Below are 19,692 nucleotides of genomic sequence, written 5' to 3'. Positions count from 1 at the left end.
GAATGCAATGATTTGGAAATCTCTTGTAGCCATATTTCATTCACAACAGAACATAGAACACAGATTAGATGGTGAAAGTTAGTTTTCATTTGAAAAAAATTAACTCATTTATAAATTGATGGCAGCAACACATCTCAAAAAAGTTAGGACACTGTCATGTCTACCATTGTGTACCATCCCCTCTTGTTTTTACAACAGTCTTTAAACATCTGGGAAGTCAGGAGACCAATTGCTGGAGGTTTGGGAGAGGAATGTTGTCACAGGTTTAACGTGATAGATAGGTGCCAGAAGTCCATGGTGTCTGATTCTACATACTCCTGCACTGATTAGAAGCACTTCACCGTCATATTAAACGGTGAAGGTTTCTGCTAGCAGTGCAGGGGTTAAATCTTCTCTGAAGCTTTCCTGCTTTGATGATCTCTGCTATTCAGTGTTGGTCACTCCCCTCTGCTATTTATATTCACCTCTAGCAATCAGGATTTCCAGTGTTAGTTTCATACTGCCTTGTTTGGAGTGGGAGGTGTGTGTTGAGGACACGTTTGGAGTGTTGTTCAAAAGACTGTTGCTTGGTGATTTGTCTGTGTGCATATCCTCATCCTCTCCTATTTAATTTTCCTTCCTTTTACTTCTCAGTGTTCCTCTCTGTTGTTTGTGAGTGCATATTTGTATGATTGGTATTTTCATTTATCCCTGTACGTCATCCCTTTTTAGTCTGGTTGGTGTATTCTTATATACAACTACTCCCCACTTCCATGGGTGGATGAGGGGACAGATAAGGACTGATTCAGGAGCTCAGCAAGGTACATGGCCCTGGCATCTTCACCTTTAGAAGTAATCTGGGGAGCAGGGATAGCTAGAGCAGGAAAGGAGCCCCTAGCCCCAGGATATCAAACGGTCACGTGATAGTTGTCCCAATTCTTGTCTGATGTAGGATTCTTGCTACTCAACAGTCCTGGGTCTTTTTTGCTGGATTTTTTGTTTCATAATGCGTCATGTTTTCTATTGGTGAAAAGTCTGGACTACTGGCAGCCAGTTCATCACCCAAACTCTTCTTCTGTGAAGCCATGCTGTTGAAATATGCAAGGCCTTCTTTGAAATGGACATTGTCTGGATGAGAGCACATGTTGTTCTAAAACCTCTATATAATGCTCAGAATTCATAGTTATTTCCAAGATGTGTAAGCTGCCCGTGCCATATGCACTAATGCAACACCATATCAGAGATGCAGGCTTTCAAACTGTTTGCTTATAATTAGCTGTATAGTTCTTCTCCTCTTGAATTCAAAGGACACTTATGGTTTCCATAAAGAATTTCACATTTTGATTACTCTGACCACAGAACAGTATTCCATTTTGCCTTAGTCCATTTAAAAAAGACAGTATTTCTAGATTGTGTGGATATAAGGTGTCTTCTTTGCATGATAGAGCTTTACCTTCATTTGTGGATTGCAAGGTGAACTGTGTTCACAGACGATGATTTCTGGTTGTATTCCAGAGTTCATGCCGTGATCTGCATGAACGAATCATGCCAGTTTTAATTCAGCATTACATGAGTGCCCATAGATCACTAGCATCCAATATTAACTGACGGGCTTGTTCTTCATGCCCAAGGATTTCTCTAGAATCTCTGAATCTTGTTGACATTATGTAATGTTAATGGTGGGATATTCAAAGTCTTTTCAATTTTATGTTGAGAAACATTTTTCAGAAATTGTTCCACAATCTTAAGATTCAGTTATTCACAGATTGGTAAATTTTTAATCATCTTTTCTTTTGCGAGACTATGCCTCTCTAGCATGCTTGATTTTATATAACCATTTGATCATCAATTGACCCTTTAGCGGTTTTACATTAGTACTGTGGCGCCCCTGAGGGTTCGACCGCCACAGGGATGCTGCACTTCTTTAATAGAGTGTAGTGTTCCTCCTCTGAGGTAAGAACAGTGTGATGGTCAGGACTCCACCTCCACATCCAACACCACATTTCTCCACCAGAGGGGGCTAGAATTCACTATGTGCTGCCCTCCTGGTTACAGGGAGACTGGGGAACCAAGAGTTAGGGGAACCATTTAGTGGGTGAGGGTGGAGGACTCACATTTTAGTGACACTTAATAATTCATATTTAAAAAAGAACCATTTTGGTTCTTGGTCCCTTTTAGTCTAGTCTTTTGATGGTTCTTTGACTGTCTTGGTACTGTGATCACCCTCCCTGAGCGTGAATCCTGTGTGGACCTGCAGCGGATGGAGACACAGCCCTCGTACCTTGGCCTTGGGTCGAGGGGCAGGTTGTAGACAAGGGATGTCTCAACCCGGTCAAGGACCACGACCAAGAAGGCTCAGAGCTTAGGAGTGTAGCTCCACAGCAAATGGATCCCAGGGAGGATGCAGACGGAGCGGTGTACGCCACCTGTCCTCACCACCTGATATATTCAGAGGGAGTCCGGCTGCAAGAGGGGTACCGGCCCCCGACACCCGACCTTGCTACTCTATGTCCTGGTCGGGAAAGCCCGGTAGGCCCTGAGGATCCCACCGGGTATCGGAAGGAGCAGAGCTGCCACCCGTGCCCTTTTTCTGAGAGGAGTTCAGAGGGAGACCCGGCCTATCTACCCACACAGACAGGAAAGGATACGGTCTGTAGTTCAGGAACACTCTGGTGCGGGGTCCTGATTTAACGCTAAACTTACTCTGAGGTTGTCGGACCCCCGTTCCCGGTGACCGCAGAACTCCGCGAGGAGCAGGGAGTCGCCTTCCTACTGCCATCTCTTATGTGAGTAAAGCCTTGGAAGTTCACCCCTTTGGCCGCCGGACTCGTTATTCTGCGCTACACCGCACTACGCAGGCTTTCTAGACTACAACCCTCGCCATCCTGCCTCTCTGCCCTGAGGCCCTGCTTCGCCTGTGGGAAGTAGTAACAACGCCAGCTGCCCTAACACCAGGCCTCAGTGGACTGCAGCAGCGCTGGTGGCCTTCACCAGGTACCACAGGTGGCGTAGTCGTAATCAGCCACTCAACCCGGATAAGCCCATACCACCCTTTTTAAATGTGACGGCCCTGGGCACGGAGTGGGTCCAGGCCACGGCTGCACCCCCATCTCTCCATCACAGGACCCGACTCCGAGTCCCCCATCTCCCAGGGTAAACAGGGGCTTCCGAGAAGAGGCGTCACAGTACCACTTAGATTCCCAGCCTTCTGTAATCCCTGCTCCAACTTTTTTTGAGATGCGTTGCTGCCATCAATTTCTAAATGAGCTCATTTTTTAAAATCAAATGGAAAAATGTCTTTCAACTTTTGATCTGTGTAATATGTTCTGTCATGAATAAAATATGGCTATAAGAGATTTCTAAATCATTCTATCTTTGTTTGCTTTACATTTTACACAGCGTCCCAACTTTTTTGGAAGTGGGGTTGTACAATAGATGGAAAAAAAATAAGTGAACACAAATTAAAATGCTAACTTATCCCCTTGTTGAGTATATAGGTAAAGAACGGTACTCAGTAATACTGCTTACCGGAGATTGTCTGAGAAGGCTTCCACCCCATATTTCGATATGCAATATCCTCCACCACAGATGCTTATTCTTCCAGCAACGCTTGCCATATTAACAACGCGACCTCGAGCTCTTCGAATCATAGGCAGCATTTTGAGTGTCACATCAATAAGTCCTAATAGATTCACATTTAAAATTTTGATAAAATCATCTTTAGTCAGCCATTCATTGAGCGCAATAGGGATGGAGGTGCCAGCATTATTCATCAGACCCCAGAGACCTGTAAAACATGTGCATAATTAAAGAAAATTATTGGGAAAAAAAGTTACATTTCTTGTTTATTTGCATAGGAAAAGTAACATTTTGTAATATGGATTTTAATAGAAGCTGTAAAATTATCATAGTTCTCTTAAGCCCTTGTAATACTTGAAAGGAAGCTTCATGACATTCCCAGTCATATGGTGGCCATTGACATAGAAATCAAACATCCATTTTGCTGACCTAATCTGTATTAACCAAAAAACATTAGAAATATATGCGTATGCATAGCAAATAACAAGCATACCATCATAGAAGGTGCTAAACATAATCAGATTTAAGATATATAAACAATATTAACATTGGCAAGGCTGCAAGGAATTTGTATGTTCTCCCCATGTTTGCGTGGGTTTCCTTTGGGCTCTCCAGTTTCCTCCCACACTCCAAAGACATACTGATAGGGAATATAAATTGCGGACCCCAATGGACAGAGATAATGGTGTCTGTGGAATATGATGGAGCAATATAGTTGAATAAAATAAATAAATAATAAGCTTCTGCTGGGGGTAAGATAAAAAAATACATCATGCAAGAAGAGAAATTCCAAAAGACCAAATTCATACATCTGCAACACTACAGGCCTTGTTGGTGTCATAGTGAACATATGAAGGGGGCACATAAAATTAGATATATGATTGATATTTGATGTGCTCACCATAGCTTAAAGTGAACCTGCCAGCGTGATTGTGCTAAGTACATACACTGTCAGGTGGGCGCCGTTACACTGATTAAAATGATACCTTGGTTGATTAAATCCATCCTGTGGTTCTTGTTTAATCTTTATTTACAGTTTGGAGATAATTCGATTCTTGTGCTTTGGGGCGAGCTTGTGGGCGGGGCTTTATGTGGTGTACTGCTTACATATTCATATGCATGCTCTTATGACAGGTCACTGTGCCTTCAGTGACCTGCCTCCTATTCTACATAGTATATGCATTATGTGAGGTTAGAATTTTTTTTTTACATCAAGCAAATTGGCGCCGGCACCCACGCAGGTGCAGTAGGATCTATAGCTTGCTGATAGATACTACTGCGCATGCGCCACTTCCATTTTGTTGGAGCAAAAAAAAATTAGTCTCCAGCAAAATGGCCGTGGCGTGTGCAAAAGTTGCTTCTATCACAAGCGATGCTCTTAATCTGTGCAAGCTGGTAGGCGGCGCTTATTCAGATTAAGAGCATCGCTTGCCGATAGATGCAACTGTGCACATGCTGTGGCCATTTTCCTGGAGGCAGATTTTTTTTGCTCCAAATCTTGCTCCAGCAAAATGGCAGCGGCGTGTGCACAGTTGAATCTACCAGCAAGTATCCGGAGTACGTTCAGAAATGCTAGGAACGGATGGCGGAGGCATACAACATAGCATCCAAAGTGGTTACGCAAGGACAGAGCAAGAGTAAGGAGTACTATGATCGAAAATGTTATGGAGCAGAATTGGCACCGGGAAGCCTGGTGCTAATCAAGAATGTACGTGAGATAGGCAGTCCAGGAAAACTTCGTTCGTACTGGGAAGACAAGGTGTATGTGGTCATAAGGAGGAAAGCTGATGACAGCCCACTGTATCAAGTCCGATTGGAAACGGGAGACAAGAAAACAAAAAAATAGTCCATCGAAATTTACTACTACCCTGTGATTATCTCCCACCACAACAAGACTTCCCAAAAGTAGACCAACATTGTCCGAGATCGACTAAGGGACCACCACAGACTGAAGCTCCGGAGGTGGATAGTGACCTTGAAAGTTCCGATGGAGAAGAACACACCGTTGTATTTCTCGGACCGGCAAGGAGAGGGATGTACCATCCTCAGGAGAGTGAACTAAGTCCTGAGGCTCCAGAGTTCATGCCAAGGAGTACAGATAAAGTCCAATTCAGATCTGATTATCGATCACCAGTCCTTGAAGAGACCGATCAACACTCAGGAGGAGCGGAATTACCAGACCGTGCGTTTACAGGCAACTCAGGAGAAGTACATGAACTTACAGAGGCAGCTCCAAGAGCATCTGAGGAAGCACGGGAAAGGAGTGCGGTGGAAGAAACTTCTGTGACCGAAGAACCTGTGGTATCTGAGGAACAACCCACCAGGAGGATGTCGACTCGAGAAGTGAGGAGGCCCGTGATGCTGACGCATGAGACATTTAGTGGACTGAGTCAAGTACCAAGGACTGTCGACTGGAAAGAGATATCTCTGCCTGTGAACCAGGTAAGCCCACTTGAGTGGTATTCACCACCAAGAGGCAGTATGGAAGATGTTGCCTACTGGAAAGACTTGTTTTCATGCTTTGATTTTCCTTAAAAGACTTTGTAGAAACAAAGAACTGTTAAAGAATAGATAGAGAGAGAGAGCTGGTTGAAGACGTATGAGAAGCTCCAGCTGAAGAGATGCTGATTGTTTTAATTGTGTTAATTATTTATTTCTTACAGGCATCCTACAAGAAAAAGGTCGTAAGATTAGGTTGTTATCAATTTTTATGAATGTTATACCAATTTCACAATGCTAGTTTGTATATAAAGTTTTCCAATTTTCACCACTGTCTCAGAATTGGTCAGATTGACCAATTAAGACGAATGTCGAGGACGACATGCAAAAAAAGGGAAGAGTGTGACATGTAGAAGTAGTACTGTTGCAGAGTGAGACATGCAGAAGTAGTGCTGTTGCTTTAAAAGCATTCAGCAACTATTAGAAGTAAGACAACCACATGAGACATCACACAGGAAGTGTTGTGCTCCAGAAGCATCCAGCAACTAGAGGGGTTAACACAGTTACAGGAGAAGGGGAGTGTTTTAACACAGCCCAGGGGGACTGTGGTGAAGTTGTTAACTGTCTGGCTGGAACCGAAGAGAAAAGTGGTGTGTGTGTTCTGCATGTGATAGAAGTGCCCCTGCAAGTGAAAAGGATTCAAGTCAGGAATGAAGCTAAACACAGGTCAGGTAGAGTTCTGAACTAGCAGTGCAGAGTATTGTCAAGCAGAAAGATAAGGACTGTAAGAAATGGTGTCACAGGGATCATCTCCCTCAGCAAACCCTCCCCCCCTCCTCCTCTTACTGTGCTGTAAAGAATATTGTGTTCATTAATGTGCTTTTGCATTAGAACTGTGCTGTCTGGTACTACTTGGAAGACTGCGAACTGCTGTACTGTTTGTCACTGGAGCCTGTTGCTCATAGGACTTAACTTGCACTGGTTGTGCGACTTCTTATTAAATGCTACTGTTCTACAGTTTATGAGGACTCTTGTCAAGTGTCTCTGGTCAGCAAGTGTCTGTGCCTCAGGGTCAATACCCCTGTGTGTCTGAGAGAAGCTGCAGCACATGGTCTATGGTCGCCCTGAGTAACGGTTCCCCTAGGATTCCAAAGAATTTGTGTAACCTGTCTTGCCCCTATCTGAACCTGGCGGCGTGCGTTTAACACTTTGACTGAGCACTCTGCCTCTATGCCACAAGCGGTTTTAATTGCAGCAAGATCTTATTATCCCACACACAAGCAGACATATGTCTCTTAAAGAGGAGTTCACATTCATATGGTCCTGGTATTTTGAGAATCGCCTTAACGTGGCTACCAGGTACACATAAATTGGCCAATTTATATGCTAAGATTTCTCATTTATTTCTATTTTCTACAGCAATAATGCTATTCAAATTTCATATATTTCATGTTCGCATACTTAACGTTACAGTATGCTGCTTTGTTTGTTTGCAGTATTGTAGATGCTTTCCTCCAATTGTCTCCTTTATATTCATCCCTACATTTTACATCACCACCTCGCTCCCACGGAACCCCCTCCCCGTTTCCACAAATGAACACTCATAACACCTTTGGATAAACTGGACAAATCGGTCTTTTATTAATACAAACATTACAATAAATAACTTTTTAGTAGGGATGTTCTTGGAGAGCCAAAAACTGTCAGAAAACAGTAAATAATGATTAACCATCCACCACTGCCTCCAGCCACAACTAGAGATGAGTGACTGTTTCAATATTCGATTCGGATTACAATCGCCAAATTTGCCATATTCGCCGATTTATTCGTTGAATGTTCGTCAAACGTTACCGAATGACATAGGATTCAATGGCCAAAAAAAGATGCATACGCAACACCTTAAAACCGGCCCAAAAGCAGCCAAAACACATCAAATTAGGGGTTGACACCTGGAAAGTACCATCAATTGATCCAAAGTACAAGTACTATAATTTGTTACGCACACGCCCGGACTGACTGGCGTGAGCGTGGTTAGTGATCCCACTGGACCATGAACCGAGGAGTGCCTGGAGGGGCATGACTAAGTATCAACTCGGTCCGACCAAGGTCGCACGGCGGCTCAGTCAACTCTGTGAACCAGGGAGGAACCGAGCAGAGGGACCAGGTGCTACTCCAGGTCAGACCCCGGTCACAGTTGTTGACCCACACAGGGGAATGCAGGAATGGGCAGGCACAGCTGGTATGCAGACAGGTGGGTACTGGCAGGCATGGCTGGTATGCAGACAGGCAGGTACTGGCAGGCACGGCTGGTATGCAGACTGGCAGATACTGGCAGGTAGGAACGCAGGCTTTATAGGGACCAGTACAGACTGGGATACAGGAACAGAGCCGCGGGTGCGGTGGACTAGCAGAGCAGAACCGCAGGCGTGGAGGACAAGCGGAACAGAGCAGAGCGAAACCGCAGGTGCGGTGGACAAGCAGAGCAGAGAGAAACCGCAGGTGCGGTGGATAAGCCGAGCAGAGCGAAACCGCAGGTGCGGTGGACAAGCAGAGCAGAGAAAAACCGCAGGTGCGGTGGACAAGCAGAGCAGAGCGAAACCACAGGTGCGGTGGACAAGCAGAGCAGAGCGAAATCGCAGGTGCAGTGAACAAGCAGAGGAGAGCGAAACCGCAGGTGCAGTGGACAAGCAGAGCAGAGCGAAGCCGCAGGTGCGGTGGACAAGCAGAGCAGAGCAAAACCGGAGGTGCGGTGGACAAGCAGAGCTGAGCGAAACCGCAGGTGCGGTGAAAAAGCAGAGCAGAGTGAAACCGCAGGTGCGGTGGACAAGCAGAGCAGAGTGAAACCGCAGGTGCGGTGGACGAGCAGAGCAGGAGGTGCAGGCAGACAGGACAGGGCTCTGTTCACATTGAACAGACTGGAAAATACAGGAAGATAGTTAGAACACAGGAGGTAGATACAGAGGCAGGGAAACAGGACAAGCAGAACCAGATACACACAAGGTACTTACAATGAAGTAGCGAGTGGACACCAAACTCACAAACAGAAGTACAGAGACAACGAGTTGGAGTTAGGTGCAGGTTCAGACACTGCAGGAAAAGGGCCGGTACGGACATAGAGACAAACAGGTAACGGGCTAGGACACAGTTCAGACAGGAACTGAACCCGGAACAAGATACAGGAACGAGCCTGGGAACTCAGCCCCCAGGGTGGCGGAAACAGACTAGAAGTCACAGATACAGATAATGGGCCTGGGTATACAGCCCCCAGGGTGGCGGAACAGACTAGAAGTCACAGATAACGGGCCTGGGTATACAGCCCCCAGGGTGGCGGAACAGACTAGAAGTCACAGATACAGGTAACATGCCTGGGTATTCAGCCCCCAGGGTGGCGGAAACAGACAAGATACAGGACAGGACCTGGCAACTCAGTTGCACAGAACACACTGAAAGAAAGTGTTGCTTAGGCACCTCCTACTGGGCGGAGGGGGTTTAAGTATCCAGTGACTCACAGCAATAGGCTGGGGATGCATTAGGAGTGCGCACACAGTAACTATAAGAATCAGGCAGTAACCGCATCGCCGCCCTAAGCAATCAGACAAGAGACATGCACACAGCAGGTACTGGAGCAAAGTGTGCAGCCTGGACTGATAGGTAAGATGGCGGCCTTGCATGGTGGGAGGTGGTAAGCCATGCCAGCACGCCGCCAGGGATGTTACATAATTATTATTACATGTCAAAAGGGGTCACCGACTGGTACAACAGGAGAGAGGACCCTGCCCGCCAGGGTGCACAAACAATCTACAGAGGATGGGTGAGGATACAGTCGGTCAGGGTACAGCAAGTTGTGCAACGGTATACAGGAGAGAGGGTTCCCGCAGATTGTACGGTTGTCACAAGAAGTGGGTCTTCAGCTTCCTTTTCAAGGTTTCCACGGTAGGCGACAGTCTGATGTGTTGGGGTACAGCGTTATGACAGTAGGGGAGATGCACGGGACAAATCTGTCGAGAGCCTAAATCACTTTAAACTTGCAGGAGTTCACAACTGAGCAGATTAACCCATGCACCAATTAATATGAAGGCATAAGGCTTCTTTTTAATGACTGCAGGAGTGGGAGGAATCAGACGCTGCGGTCTTCTGGCTCCTCTCTGTCACGGTAAACCCGTAACACCTTGCAAGCTTCAACACAATGTTCACAAGGTTGACAACAGCGGTGGTAGGTCTCCTTGACAACAAGCTAACTCCTTTATGAAGATAGAGGACAACATCTGCAAGTAGCTTGTATGTTCTCCCTGTGTTTGCGGGGGTTTCCTTCAGATTCTCCGGTTCCCTCCTCAGTAAAAAAGCAACCATACAGGAGTGTTCGCAAATCAAAAAATTAGGGCCTGACACCACCATTTCCATGGCCAACAGATCAGAGATGGTGGATTTCCACATCTTAGCTTTGTCATGTGTGGGAGAAAACAATTTTTTATGTGACCACAAATGCGGGACCGAGGGCTGGCTGCGGTGCTGAGAGAGGGCGGAGTACGGTGAAACGGACAAACTGCTGGACTGTGAGTGAGGCGCAGGGGGACATGTTACTGTGGATTGAAAAATGTGTGGTGTGCTCGGTGAAACAAACACAGCATGAATGTCCGCTCCGTTACAGCTGACGGGCTTTCACTCAGCCTGACTGGAGCAGGTAGAGAGGAAGAGGTTCTACAGTGGGAGACCTGCATGGCAATACTTGCCATGGTAACAGAGGAGGAGGAAGAAGCAGCGGATGAGGTTGATGGGGCCGCTGATGTTTGCTGAGGTCCGCTGGTCCGCATTTTATCGCAGTGAGATTGCCAGAGTAACGCATATTGATTGCGCATGTGAAGGTTCATGCATGTAGTAGTAAAATTATTGCACTTTTTCCTTCTACCGTGCTTTTTATTGCAAAGTTTTCAGATAACGTGAGTTGGCTCATCCTTTGCTGTCTCAAAAAAGGTCCAGGCTAGGTAGCCCTTGCCGCCCCTGCGAGCTGCAGACCAGCGACCGCTGCTGGTCACTGCCACGGTTGTGGCTAAGGATGTTATGCTCCTTGTGCTTGCATCACTCCTTGTCTGCGCCATAGGACGTAATGTAACCTCCTAGTCTTCCTCCTCCACCTCTTCAGATGAGCTATTCAGATGCGTGCCTCTGGGTTCACACCAAGTTGGATGTGCAACCTACCCATCATCCAATGTGATATCCCATTCCTCGCCCTCAGAGTCACTCTCCTCTTCTTCTTGCCCTGACAGCACAGTAAAGTCGAGGGTCAGGAAGCTGCTCGGACCTAACCTTTTTTTTTCCCCCTGTGTGGAGAAGAGTATCTGCCCCAAACAGTTTTAAGCTGAGATGCAGTCTGCTTTATATACCCATGTTGAGTTTATCAGGTCTGTGTACCCCAGTGTGGAGAACAATACCTGCACCAAAAAATTATTTTCCCTAGAGTATAACTATTATAAAGGAGACCAAACCATCTTCCACTGCAGCCAAGTCAACACATGGAGACCCAATCAGGAGTGTTCACATTTCTCTAAATTAGGGCCTAATACCACAGAAGTGGCATCAATTTCAGTACTGTAGAAATTGTACAATTAGGAACGACACCTCTTCCACTACAGCCAACGCAATAGATGGAGACCCAATCAGGGTTCCCCACATTTCCAAAAATTAGGGCCTAAAACCTGCAAAAGTCCTTTGAGATCCATGACTTGTTCATCTTGATGAAAGTTAGGCGGTCAACACTTTCATGGGACAGCCTGGTGCTCTTATCCATCAGGACACCTCCAGCTGCGCTAAACACAAGTTCTGAGAGAATGCTGACTGCCGGGCATGATAAAACCTCCAGGGCGTGACAGGCGAGCTCAGGTCATTCATCCATTTTTGAAGACCAAAATGTAAAAAAGGTCAGAATCCTCACTGATGGTATTCGTATTGAGCTCTAGATAGTCCTCCACCATCCTCTCCAGTCGTTCTCCACGTGTCAGACTTGTACTCTGTTGTGCTGGTGCACGAACTGGTCTAAAAATGTGTGAAAGGACTCACAGAAATTGCTTCTGCGACTTTTTCTGCTGCTGCTAATGTTTTGGCGTTGCCGAACTGACGTGCTGGAGGCTGAAAGACTACAGCTGCGATGCACACTGTGTTCCTCTCTCCTATCTTGGGGAAAAGCTCTATTAAGGTTGCTTAAAAGCTTGTTTCGATACTCCAACATTAGGGTGTCCCTTTCCAGGGCGGGAAGAATCAGGCAAAATTAACTCTTATAACATGGATCTAACAGAGTGACAACCCAGTAGTCAGCATTATTTTGAATCCTAACTATACGGGGATCATGTTGCAGGAAGTGCAGCAAGAAGGCACTCATATGTTGGGTGGTGGGAATTCGCTCTGCACTGTTGGAACACGTGCCTCGTTAAGTCAGAGGTTGATTGCACAGGTGGAGGCCCTAGAGGAGGTGGAGGATGCAGAAGCAGTGGAGGAAGTGTGAAATACACAGGTTTCTTCTGCAAGACCTTAGTGATTCCAAGATTTGTGGAGCAGCCCCTTCCCCGTCTGTCTCCACAGCCACCAGAGTCACCCAGTGCCCAGTCAGCAAGATGTAACGCCCTTGGCCATGCTTGCTCGTCCTGGTGTCTGTGGTGAAATGCACCCTGGCAGATATAGATTTAGTCAAGGAACAGGTGATGTTTTCTGCGACATGCTGGTGTAGCGCAGGAACAGCTTTCTTAGAGAAGTAATGGCGACTAGGCAGCTGGTACTGGGGGACTGCAAAGGCCATCAGCTTTCGCAAATCATCTGTATCTACCAGGCGGAAAGGCAGCATTTCTGTGGCCAACAGATTTCAGATGGTGGAGTTCAAACTTTTAGCTTTGTCATGTGTAGGATGAAACAGTCTTGTACTTGACCATAACTGCAGGACCAAGGGCTGGCTGCAGTGCTGAGAGAGGGCGGAGTACGATGAAACGGACAAACTGCTGGACTGTGAGTGAGGTGCAGATGTTACGGTGGATTAAGAAATGTGTGATGTGCTCTGTGAAACAAACACAGTAGGCATGTCCACTTCCGTTACAGCTGACGGGCTCTCACTCAGCCTGACTAGAGCAGGTAGAGAACCAGAAGTTTTGTGGTGGTAGACCTGCATGCCAATGCTTGGCACGGTAACAGAGGAGGAGGAAGAAGCAGCGGATGCGGTTGATGGGACAGCTGATGGTTGTTGAGGTCCGCTGGTCAGAATTTTATCGCAGTGAGATTCCCAGCGCAACACAAGGTTCATGCATGCAGTAGTTACATTATTGCAGTTTTTCCCTCTACTGAGTTTTTTCTTGCAAAGTGTGCAGATAATGTGAGTTGGCTCATCCTTTGCGGTCTCAAAAAAGGCCCAGGCTAGGCAACCCTTGCCACCCCTGCGAGCTGCATACCCACGACCGCTGCTGGCCACAGCCACAGTTGTGGCTAAGGATGCAATGCTCCTCGTACTTGCATCACTCTGTGTCTTCACCGTAGGGCGGAAGGAAACCTTCTCGTCTTCCTCCTCCACCTCCTCAGATTAAATACTCGGCTGCATGACTGAGTTCACACCAAGTATGATCTTCAACCTCGTCATCATTCAATATATTATCCCATTCCTCGCCCTCAGAGTGACCCTTCTCCTCTTGTTGCCCTGACAGCACAGAAAAAAATGGGCATGAGCCTCAGGTATCTGAGTCTAATCAGGATCACCTCCCTCCCCAGTGGTTAACGTCTGGTGACAAGGGTCAGGAACCTGCTCGGATCCTACTCTGTCCTGCCCCGAATCCAACGTAAAAAATGTTGGGCATCGGTGCAGATGCTTTCCTCCTCTTCTTGACTCTGTGAATGTTTGGAGTACACTTCTGATGCCCATGGTATAGAACGGGTGAACAGTTCTACAGACTAGCCCATCTGTGATTCACTAAAGTCAGTTGGGTGCTTGGACAGTTGTGACATGGGGGGAAGCAAGGGTAATTGAGGTGACACCTCTGTGGACTGTACTGTGTGTGATGTTGAGGTGGAGGAAGAAGAGGAGAGGCCACTTGAAGCAGCGTTTGCCATCCACTGGAGCACCTGCTCTTTCGGGCCCTTATCAACAAGGCGTATCGCAGTGCGGCTGCCAAAGAAAGGGAGTGGAGTAGCCCGTCCAGTAACAGAAGTTGTCAGTTGTCTTTGGATAGGACATGACGGTGTTGGTTCACTAGTTCTTTCACAAAAAATACCACCTACCCCAAGTATACCTTAAACACCAAGCCTATTCCCCCTTCTACCACGACCTCTCTTTTTCCCACTCATGCTCAGATACTGTAGTAGGAGCACGCTATTAGCAAAACAAAAATAGATTTTTTCCTCTGCAACAGCACTGCACACACCTGAATTTCAGCGGCACTAAAGGACAAGGCAAGATATGGCTTGCCGTATAATGTTACTAACCGAACAAAGTTTTTTTTTACTGAGGATGACACCAATATAACAGGAGATTTTCTCCAAACTATTTAAAACTGAGATATTCCTGCAGTATAGTGTTAAAAACCGAACAAAGTATTTTTTTTTACTGGGGATGACGCCTGTATAACATAGATATTCTCCAAACTATTTCAAACTGAGATGTCCCTGCTGTATAACGTTAGGAACCAAACAAAGTATTTTTTTTACTGTGGATGAGGCCTGTATAACATAGGAGATATTCTCCAAACTATTTCAAACTCAGCTCTAGGCTGCTGTATAATGTTAGCAATAGCAAAAAAAAACTGATTTTTTTGACTCTGCACAAGCTATGAATACAGCTGAATTTCACCGCCACTAAAAGCACTAGGTGGCTGTAACACGTCTGCGACACAAAAAAATCTTTGGTGGACTCTGGCTAGCTACAGCAAAAAAATATTTGTTTTACTGTGCATAAAGGTGAAGTTCATCCACCAAAAAAATGAGGGCAGACAAAGACCCGGGTCCCAGACTGTGAACACCAACCAAGGGAAGCTTCCTAGAGCTGGTTTATACAATTAAAAGCTTCCCTTGGCTGGTGTTCACAGTTTGGGACCCGGGCCTTTGTCTGCCCTTATTCACACAGAGGTCAACTTTCACACATGGTAAGGTTTTTAATATTAGACAGAGTAGGTTCTATCCGGAATGGGTTCACCTTGTCGTTGGTGGGATAGCTTTTATGCTATTTTTGATCAAAAACAGTGTTTCTAAGAACCCTATTTTATTTAAATGCATTTGCTTTTTATTTATTTACAGCAGGGTTTATGTTCATTTTGCTTCTTGTAGGTTTTTCTGATCTATGGCCATAGTGAAACATGCATTTATATGCTGCATGTATACCAACTTATACCAAGCTCAAATTTTGTGTTTTTTTCTGGTGAAATGTAAAAAGCTGCTGTCTGTCTATTCATGTAACCCACCTTTATCTTGGACGATACCACTGACCCACTCTGCTGCAGCGCTGACACTCTGGCTGTCGGTGACATCTAAAAGTATTGTCTGCAATCTGGTTGATGTCTCCTTCTTTAGCTCCTCTACCCCCTTATCAGTCAGACAAGCTGCCAAAACCTTCATTCCACGCTTGTCCAGCTGTTTTGCCAGCAGATTTCCAAATCCAGAATCACATCCGGTGATGAAAACATATTTGTCTGTGAGATTCTCCAGGATCAGACCATATCTGTATCGTCTGTATAGGAAGATCAGACTCAGGGGCACCAACAGAAGGAGCCACATAGTGACGAGGTCCTATGGCAATACAAAGCGGGATTAAAACAGAGTTGCACTTGTATATAAAACAATATATGAATGAACTATGCAAATAAACACATTTTGCCTTTTTTTGATACAGCACTTAAAGGGGAGTACAAGAATACAAATTTGAGTAATAGAATTAAGCAAGTATTAACATGTGCAAGTTACTATGACTGCAGTACAGGCAGTCTCCAGGTTACAAATTACATACGTTCAGTAGATTTGTTTGTAACCCAGATAGATATTTAAGTTGGAACAGGGCTGGAAAAAAATAAATCTAATACCTCACTGCAAACCGCACCGCCCGCTCCGCTGCTAGTCTCCCGTTCCTCAACTTCCGGCTGTGTCCAATCACAAAAGGTCACTGCACTTCGTAAAGTCACAACATTGACGTCACAACCTTATGATGCGCAGTGACCTCCGGGGCTTGGAAGCGGCCAGAAGTCTTGTAGATGGGGCACACAAAGGCAGACAGATACGGCATGCAGCGAATGGCCGTAGAGGTATTAGTTTTTATATTTAACAAATACTCACCTCACAGTCTGGTCCTGTTTTTTCCATCATTAGCGCCACATCTTCAGCCTTTTGACTAAAGGTCAGGACTTTCGGAAGCGTCCAGGAAGGAGCTTACAGTGCATCATAAGGTTGTGAAGACAACAGTCTCGTAAACTATAATAGGTACAAGTTATTACCGTAGAAAATATGAATAGAACTCATATGTAAAAACCTGACTTCTGAGCTCAGACTGATGGGAGGGTTGCTCAGACAACTATCGAGGTCTTCAATTGTTCGCTACAAAAAAGATAATCTGTTCAGCACCTCCTAACAGAATGAAGCGAATGCGAAGAGGCGCAAACTGCTATTCTAAGGCTGTATTCACATAGCCATGATTTCCAGTCCAAGTACAGACCGGACTGCACAAACTGGCCACAGATCTCTTGACCCGAACTTGATTGCCTAACAAACAGGCAATCCCTGCATGTGTCGTGGCTGTCTAACAGCCACGAGTCATGCAGCCTTGGCGACTCGAGCATAGTTTTCAAATTGTAAAATAGTAAATAGTATCTAGTAAGAAAATGAAAATATAGCTCACAGAGGAAAGTGTATGAGATCAATTTATAAATACAAACCTGAGAAAGGGTTAATAGGACAACAAATTATATATGAGAAATATGTTACATGCACGCCGCCTAAGTTCAGATAGGGGCGAGACCGGTTACATAAATTTGTTGGAATCCTGGGGGAACCGCTATTCCGGACGACCATAGGCTGCAGATTCTCTCAGGCACAGGACAGATTCAATTGCTGACCAGACACATTTGACAAGAGGCCTCATAAACGGTAGAACAACAACATTTAATGAGGCACGACCAGTGCAATGTAAATGTCTCTGAGCAACAGGCTCCTGTAATAACAGTTCAATCTCCTTTGCAGCACAGCAGTACACAGTCCTTTATCCTGCAGCACAGTACAGCACAGTTTTAATGCATACACAACCACAGGTTTTTCCTTCACAAGGACTCAATTGTACACAGCATTCTTTATCCTGCATGAAGATGGAGGGGGGGGTGATGAGGGAGATGACCTCTATGACAGGCTTTCTTCCAGTCCTTATCTTCCTGGCTGATAATCCTCCACACTGTTAGCTCAGGGAGTATAACTGACCTTTGTTTAGCTTCCCTCCTGACCTGAATTCTGTTCCCTTCCCTTCTGTGAGATACAGATCATGAGCCACCTTCCTCTTCGGCTCTGGCCAAACAGTAAATAACTTCCCCACAATCCCCCTGGGGCTCTGCTAAAACACTCCCCTTCTCCTGTGACTGTGCTAACCCCTCTAGTTGCTGGATGCTTCTGGAGCACAACACTTCCTGTCTCCTGTGCTTGTGTTACTTCTAATAGTAGCTGAATGCTTTTAAAGCAACAGCACTACTTCTGCATGTCACAAGTATCTCCCATAGTAAGGTAAGTAGATATCCAGTGGCATGTAAAAGTTTGGACACCTTTGTTCAAAATTACTGTTATTGTGAAAAGTTCAGCGAGTTGAAGAAAAAAAATGATCTCTAAAAGACCTAAAGTTAAAGATGACACATTTCCTTTATATTTTAGACCAAAAAAATATATTGTCAGCTTTTTCATTTTCAAAATTACAAAAAGGGAAATGGGCCGATGAAAAAATTTGGACACCCTTGGAGATTTGTGTGCTCAGATACCTTTGACCAAGATTTCAAAAATTAGCCTGTTCGGGTTATGGCTTGTTCACTATCATCATTAGGAAAGGCCAGGTGATGCAAATTTCCCAGCTTTATAAAAAGCCAGACTCTTCTTGCCTTGTGCCAAAAAACAGCAGCCATGGGTTCTTCTAAGCAGCTGCCTAGCACTCTGAAAATGAAAATGGTGGAGGCCCACAAAGCAGGTGAAGGCTACCAGAAGATAGCAAAGCGTTTTTAAGTTGCCCTTTCCTCAGTTCAAAATGATATTCAAAAAAGGCAGTTAACAGGAACAATGGAGGTCAACATAAGGTCTGGAAGACCAAGCGAAATTTTAGTGAGAGCTGCTCATAGTATTGCTAGAGAGACAAATCTGAACCTCCGCTTGAATTCTAAAGACCTTCTGAAATATTTAGCAAACTCTGGAGTTGTGGTACATTGCTTTACTGTTCAGAGACACCTGCACAAGAGAGTCATCAGAAGAAAACCTCTGTTGTGTCCTCACCATAAAATTCAGCATCAGAAGTATGCAAAAGAACATCTAAACAAGCCTGATGCATTTTGGAAACAAGTCCTGTGGGCTGATGAGGTTAAAATAGAACTATTTGGCCACAATGATCAAAGGTATGTGTGGAGAAAAAAAGGGCAAAAAAATTCAGGAAAATAACATCTCTCCAACCATACCATTAAGCATGGGGGTGGAACAATCATGTTTTGGGGTTGTGTTGCAGCTAATGGCACAAGGAACATTTCACGAGTAGAGGAAAGAATGGAATCAATTAAATTTCAACAAATTCTTGAAGTAAACATTACACCATCTGTAAAAAAAAGCTGAAGTTTAAAAGATGACTTCTACAAATGGATAATGATACTAAACTCACATCAAAATGCACAATAGAGTACCTCAAAAGATGCAAGCTGAAGGGGATGCTACTCTACATACACATATATATACATATACACACATATATATATATATATATATATATATATAGATAGATAGATAGATAGATAGATAGATAGATAGATATATACAGTGCCTACAAGTAGTATTCAACCCCCTGCAGATTTAGCTGGTTGACACAAGCGGAATTAACTTGGCATTGTGACATTTGTACTGTAGATCAGCCTGGAAGTGGGAAATGCACTGCAGCAAATTTTTTTTTTTTTTTTTTTTTAAATGTTAAAAGTTAATTCAGAGTGTCATTTATTATTCAACCCCTCAAACCACAAGAATTCTGTTTGGTCCCCCTAAAGTATTAAGAAGTAGTTCAGGCACCAAGAATAATGAGCTTCACATGTGTGGATTAAAGATCTCTTTTGGCAGCCTTTTCTGACTATTTAAGACCCTCCCCAAACTTGTGAACAGCACTCAGACATGGTCAACATGGGAAAGACAAAGGAGCATTCCAAGGCCATCAGAGACAAGATCGTGGAGGGTCACAAGGCTGGCAAGGGGTACAAAACCCTTTCCAAGGAGTTGGGCCTACCTGTCTCCACTGTTGGGAGCATCATCCGTAAGTGGAAGGCTTATGGAACTACTGTTAGCCTTCCACGGCCTGGACAGCCTTTGAAAGTGTCCTCCCGTGCCGAGGCCAGGCTTGTCCGAAGAGTCAAGGCTAACCCAAGGACAACAAGGAAGGAGCTCCGGGAAGATCTCATGGCAGTGGGGACATTGGTTTCAGTCAATACCATAAGTAACGTACTCCACCGCAATGGTCTCCGTTCCAGACGA

The 19,692-nt window shown here is 45.1% G+C and overlaps 1 protein-coding gene across 2 annotated transcripts in view; it reads right to left on the bottom strand.

Moving 5' to 3' along the window:
- Positions 1–19,692, bottom strand: part of LOC141201287 (retinol dehydrogenase 16-like) — a 128,961-nt gene that overhangs the window by 66,041 nt on the left and 43,228 nt on the right. For both annotated transcript variants that reach the window (XM_073663364.1, XM_073663363.1), the window contains exons 2-3: positions 15,420–15,744; positions 3,508–3,766 (exon numbers count right to left, since the gene is read on the bottom strand). In XM_073663364.1, coding sequence (XP_073519465.1) covers positions 3,508–3,766; positions 15,420–15,732 — 572 coding nt within the window. In that variant the 5' untranslated portion in view covers positions 15,733–15,744. The remainder of the gene's footprint in view (positions 1–3,507; positions 3,767–15,419; positions 15,745–19,692) is intronic.

The sequence above is a fragment of the Phyllobates terribilis genome, unplaced genomic scaffold, assembly GCF_046119375.1.
Source record: "Phyllobates terribilis strain yellow unplaced genomic scaffold, ASM4611937v1 Scaffold_2__4_contigs__length_985480577, whole genome shotgun sequence".
NCBI classification, from domain to species: Eukaryota; Metazoa; Chordata; class Amphibia; order Anura; family Dendrobatidae; genus Phyllobates; species Phyllobates terribilis.
The sequence above is the reverse complement of the archived record's forward strand: the minus strand, read 5'-3'. Positions and strand labels throughout refer to the sequence as shown.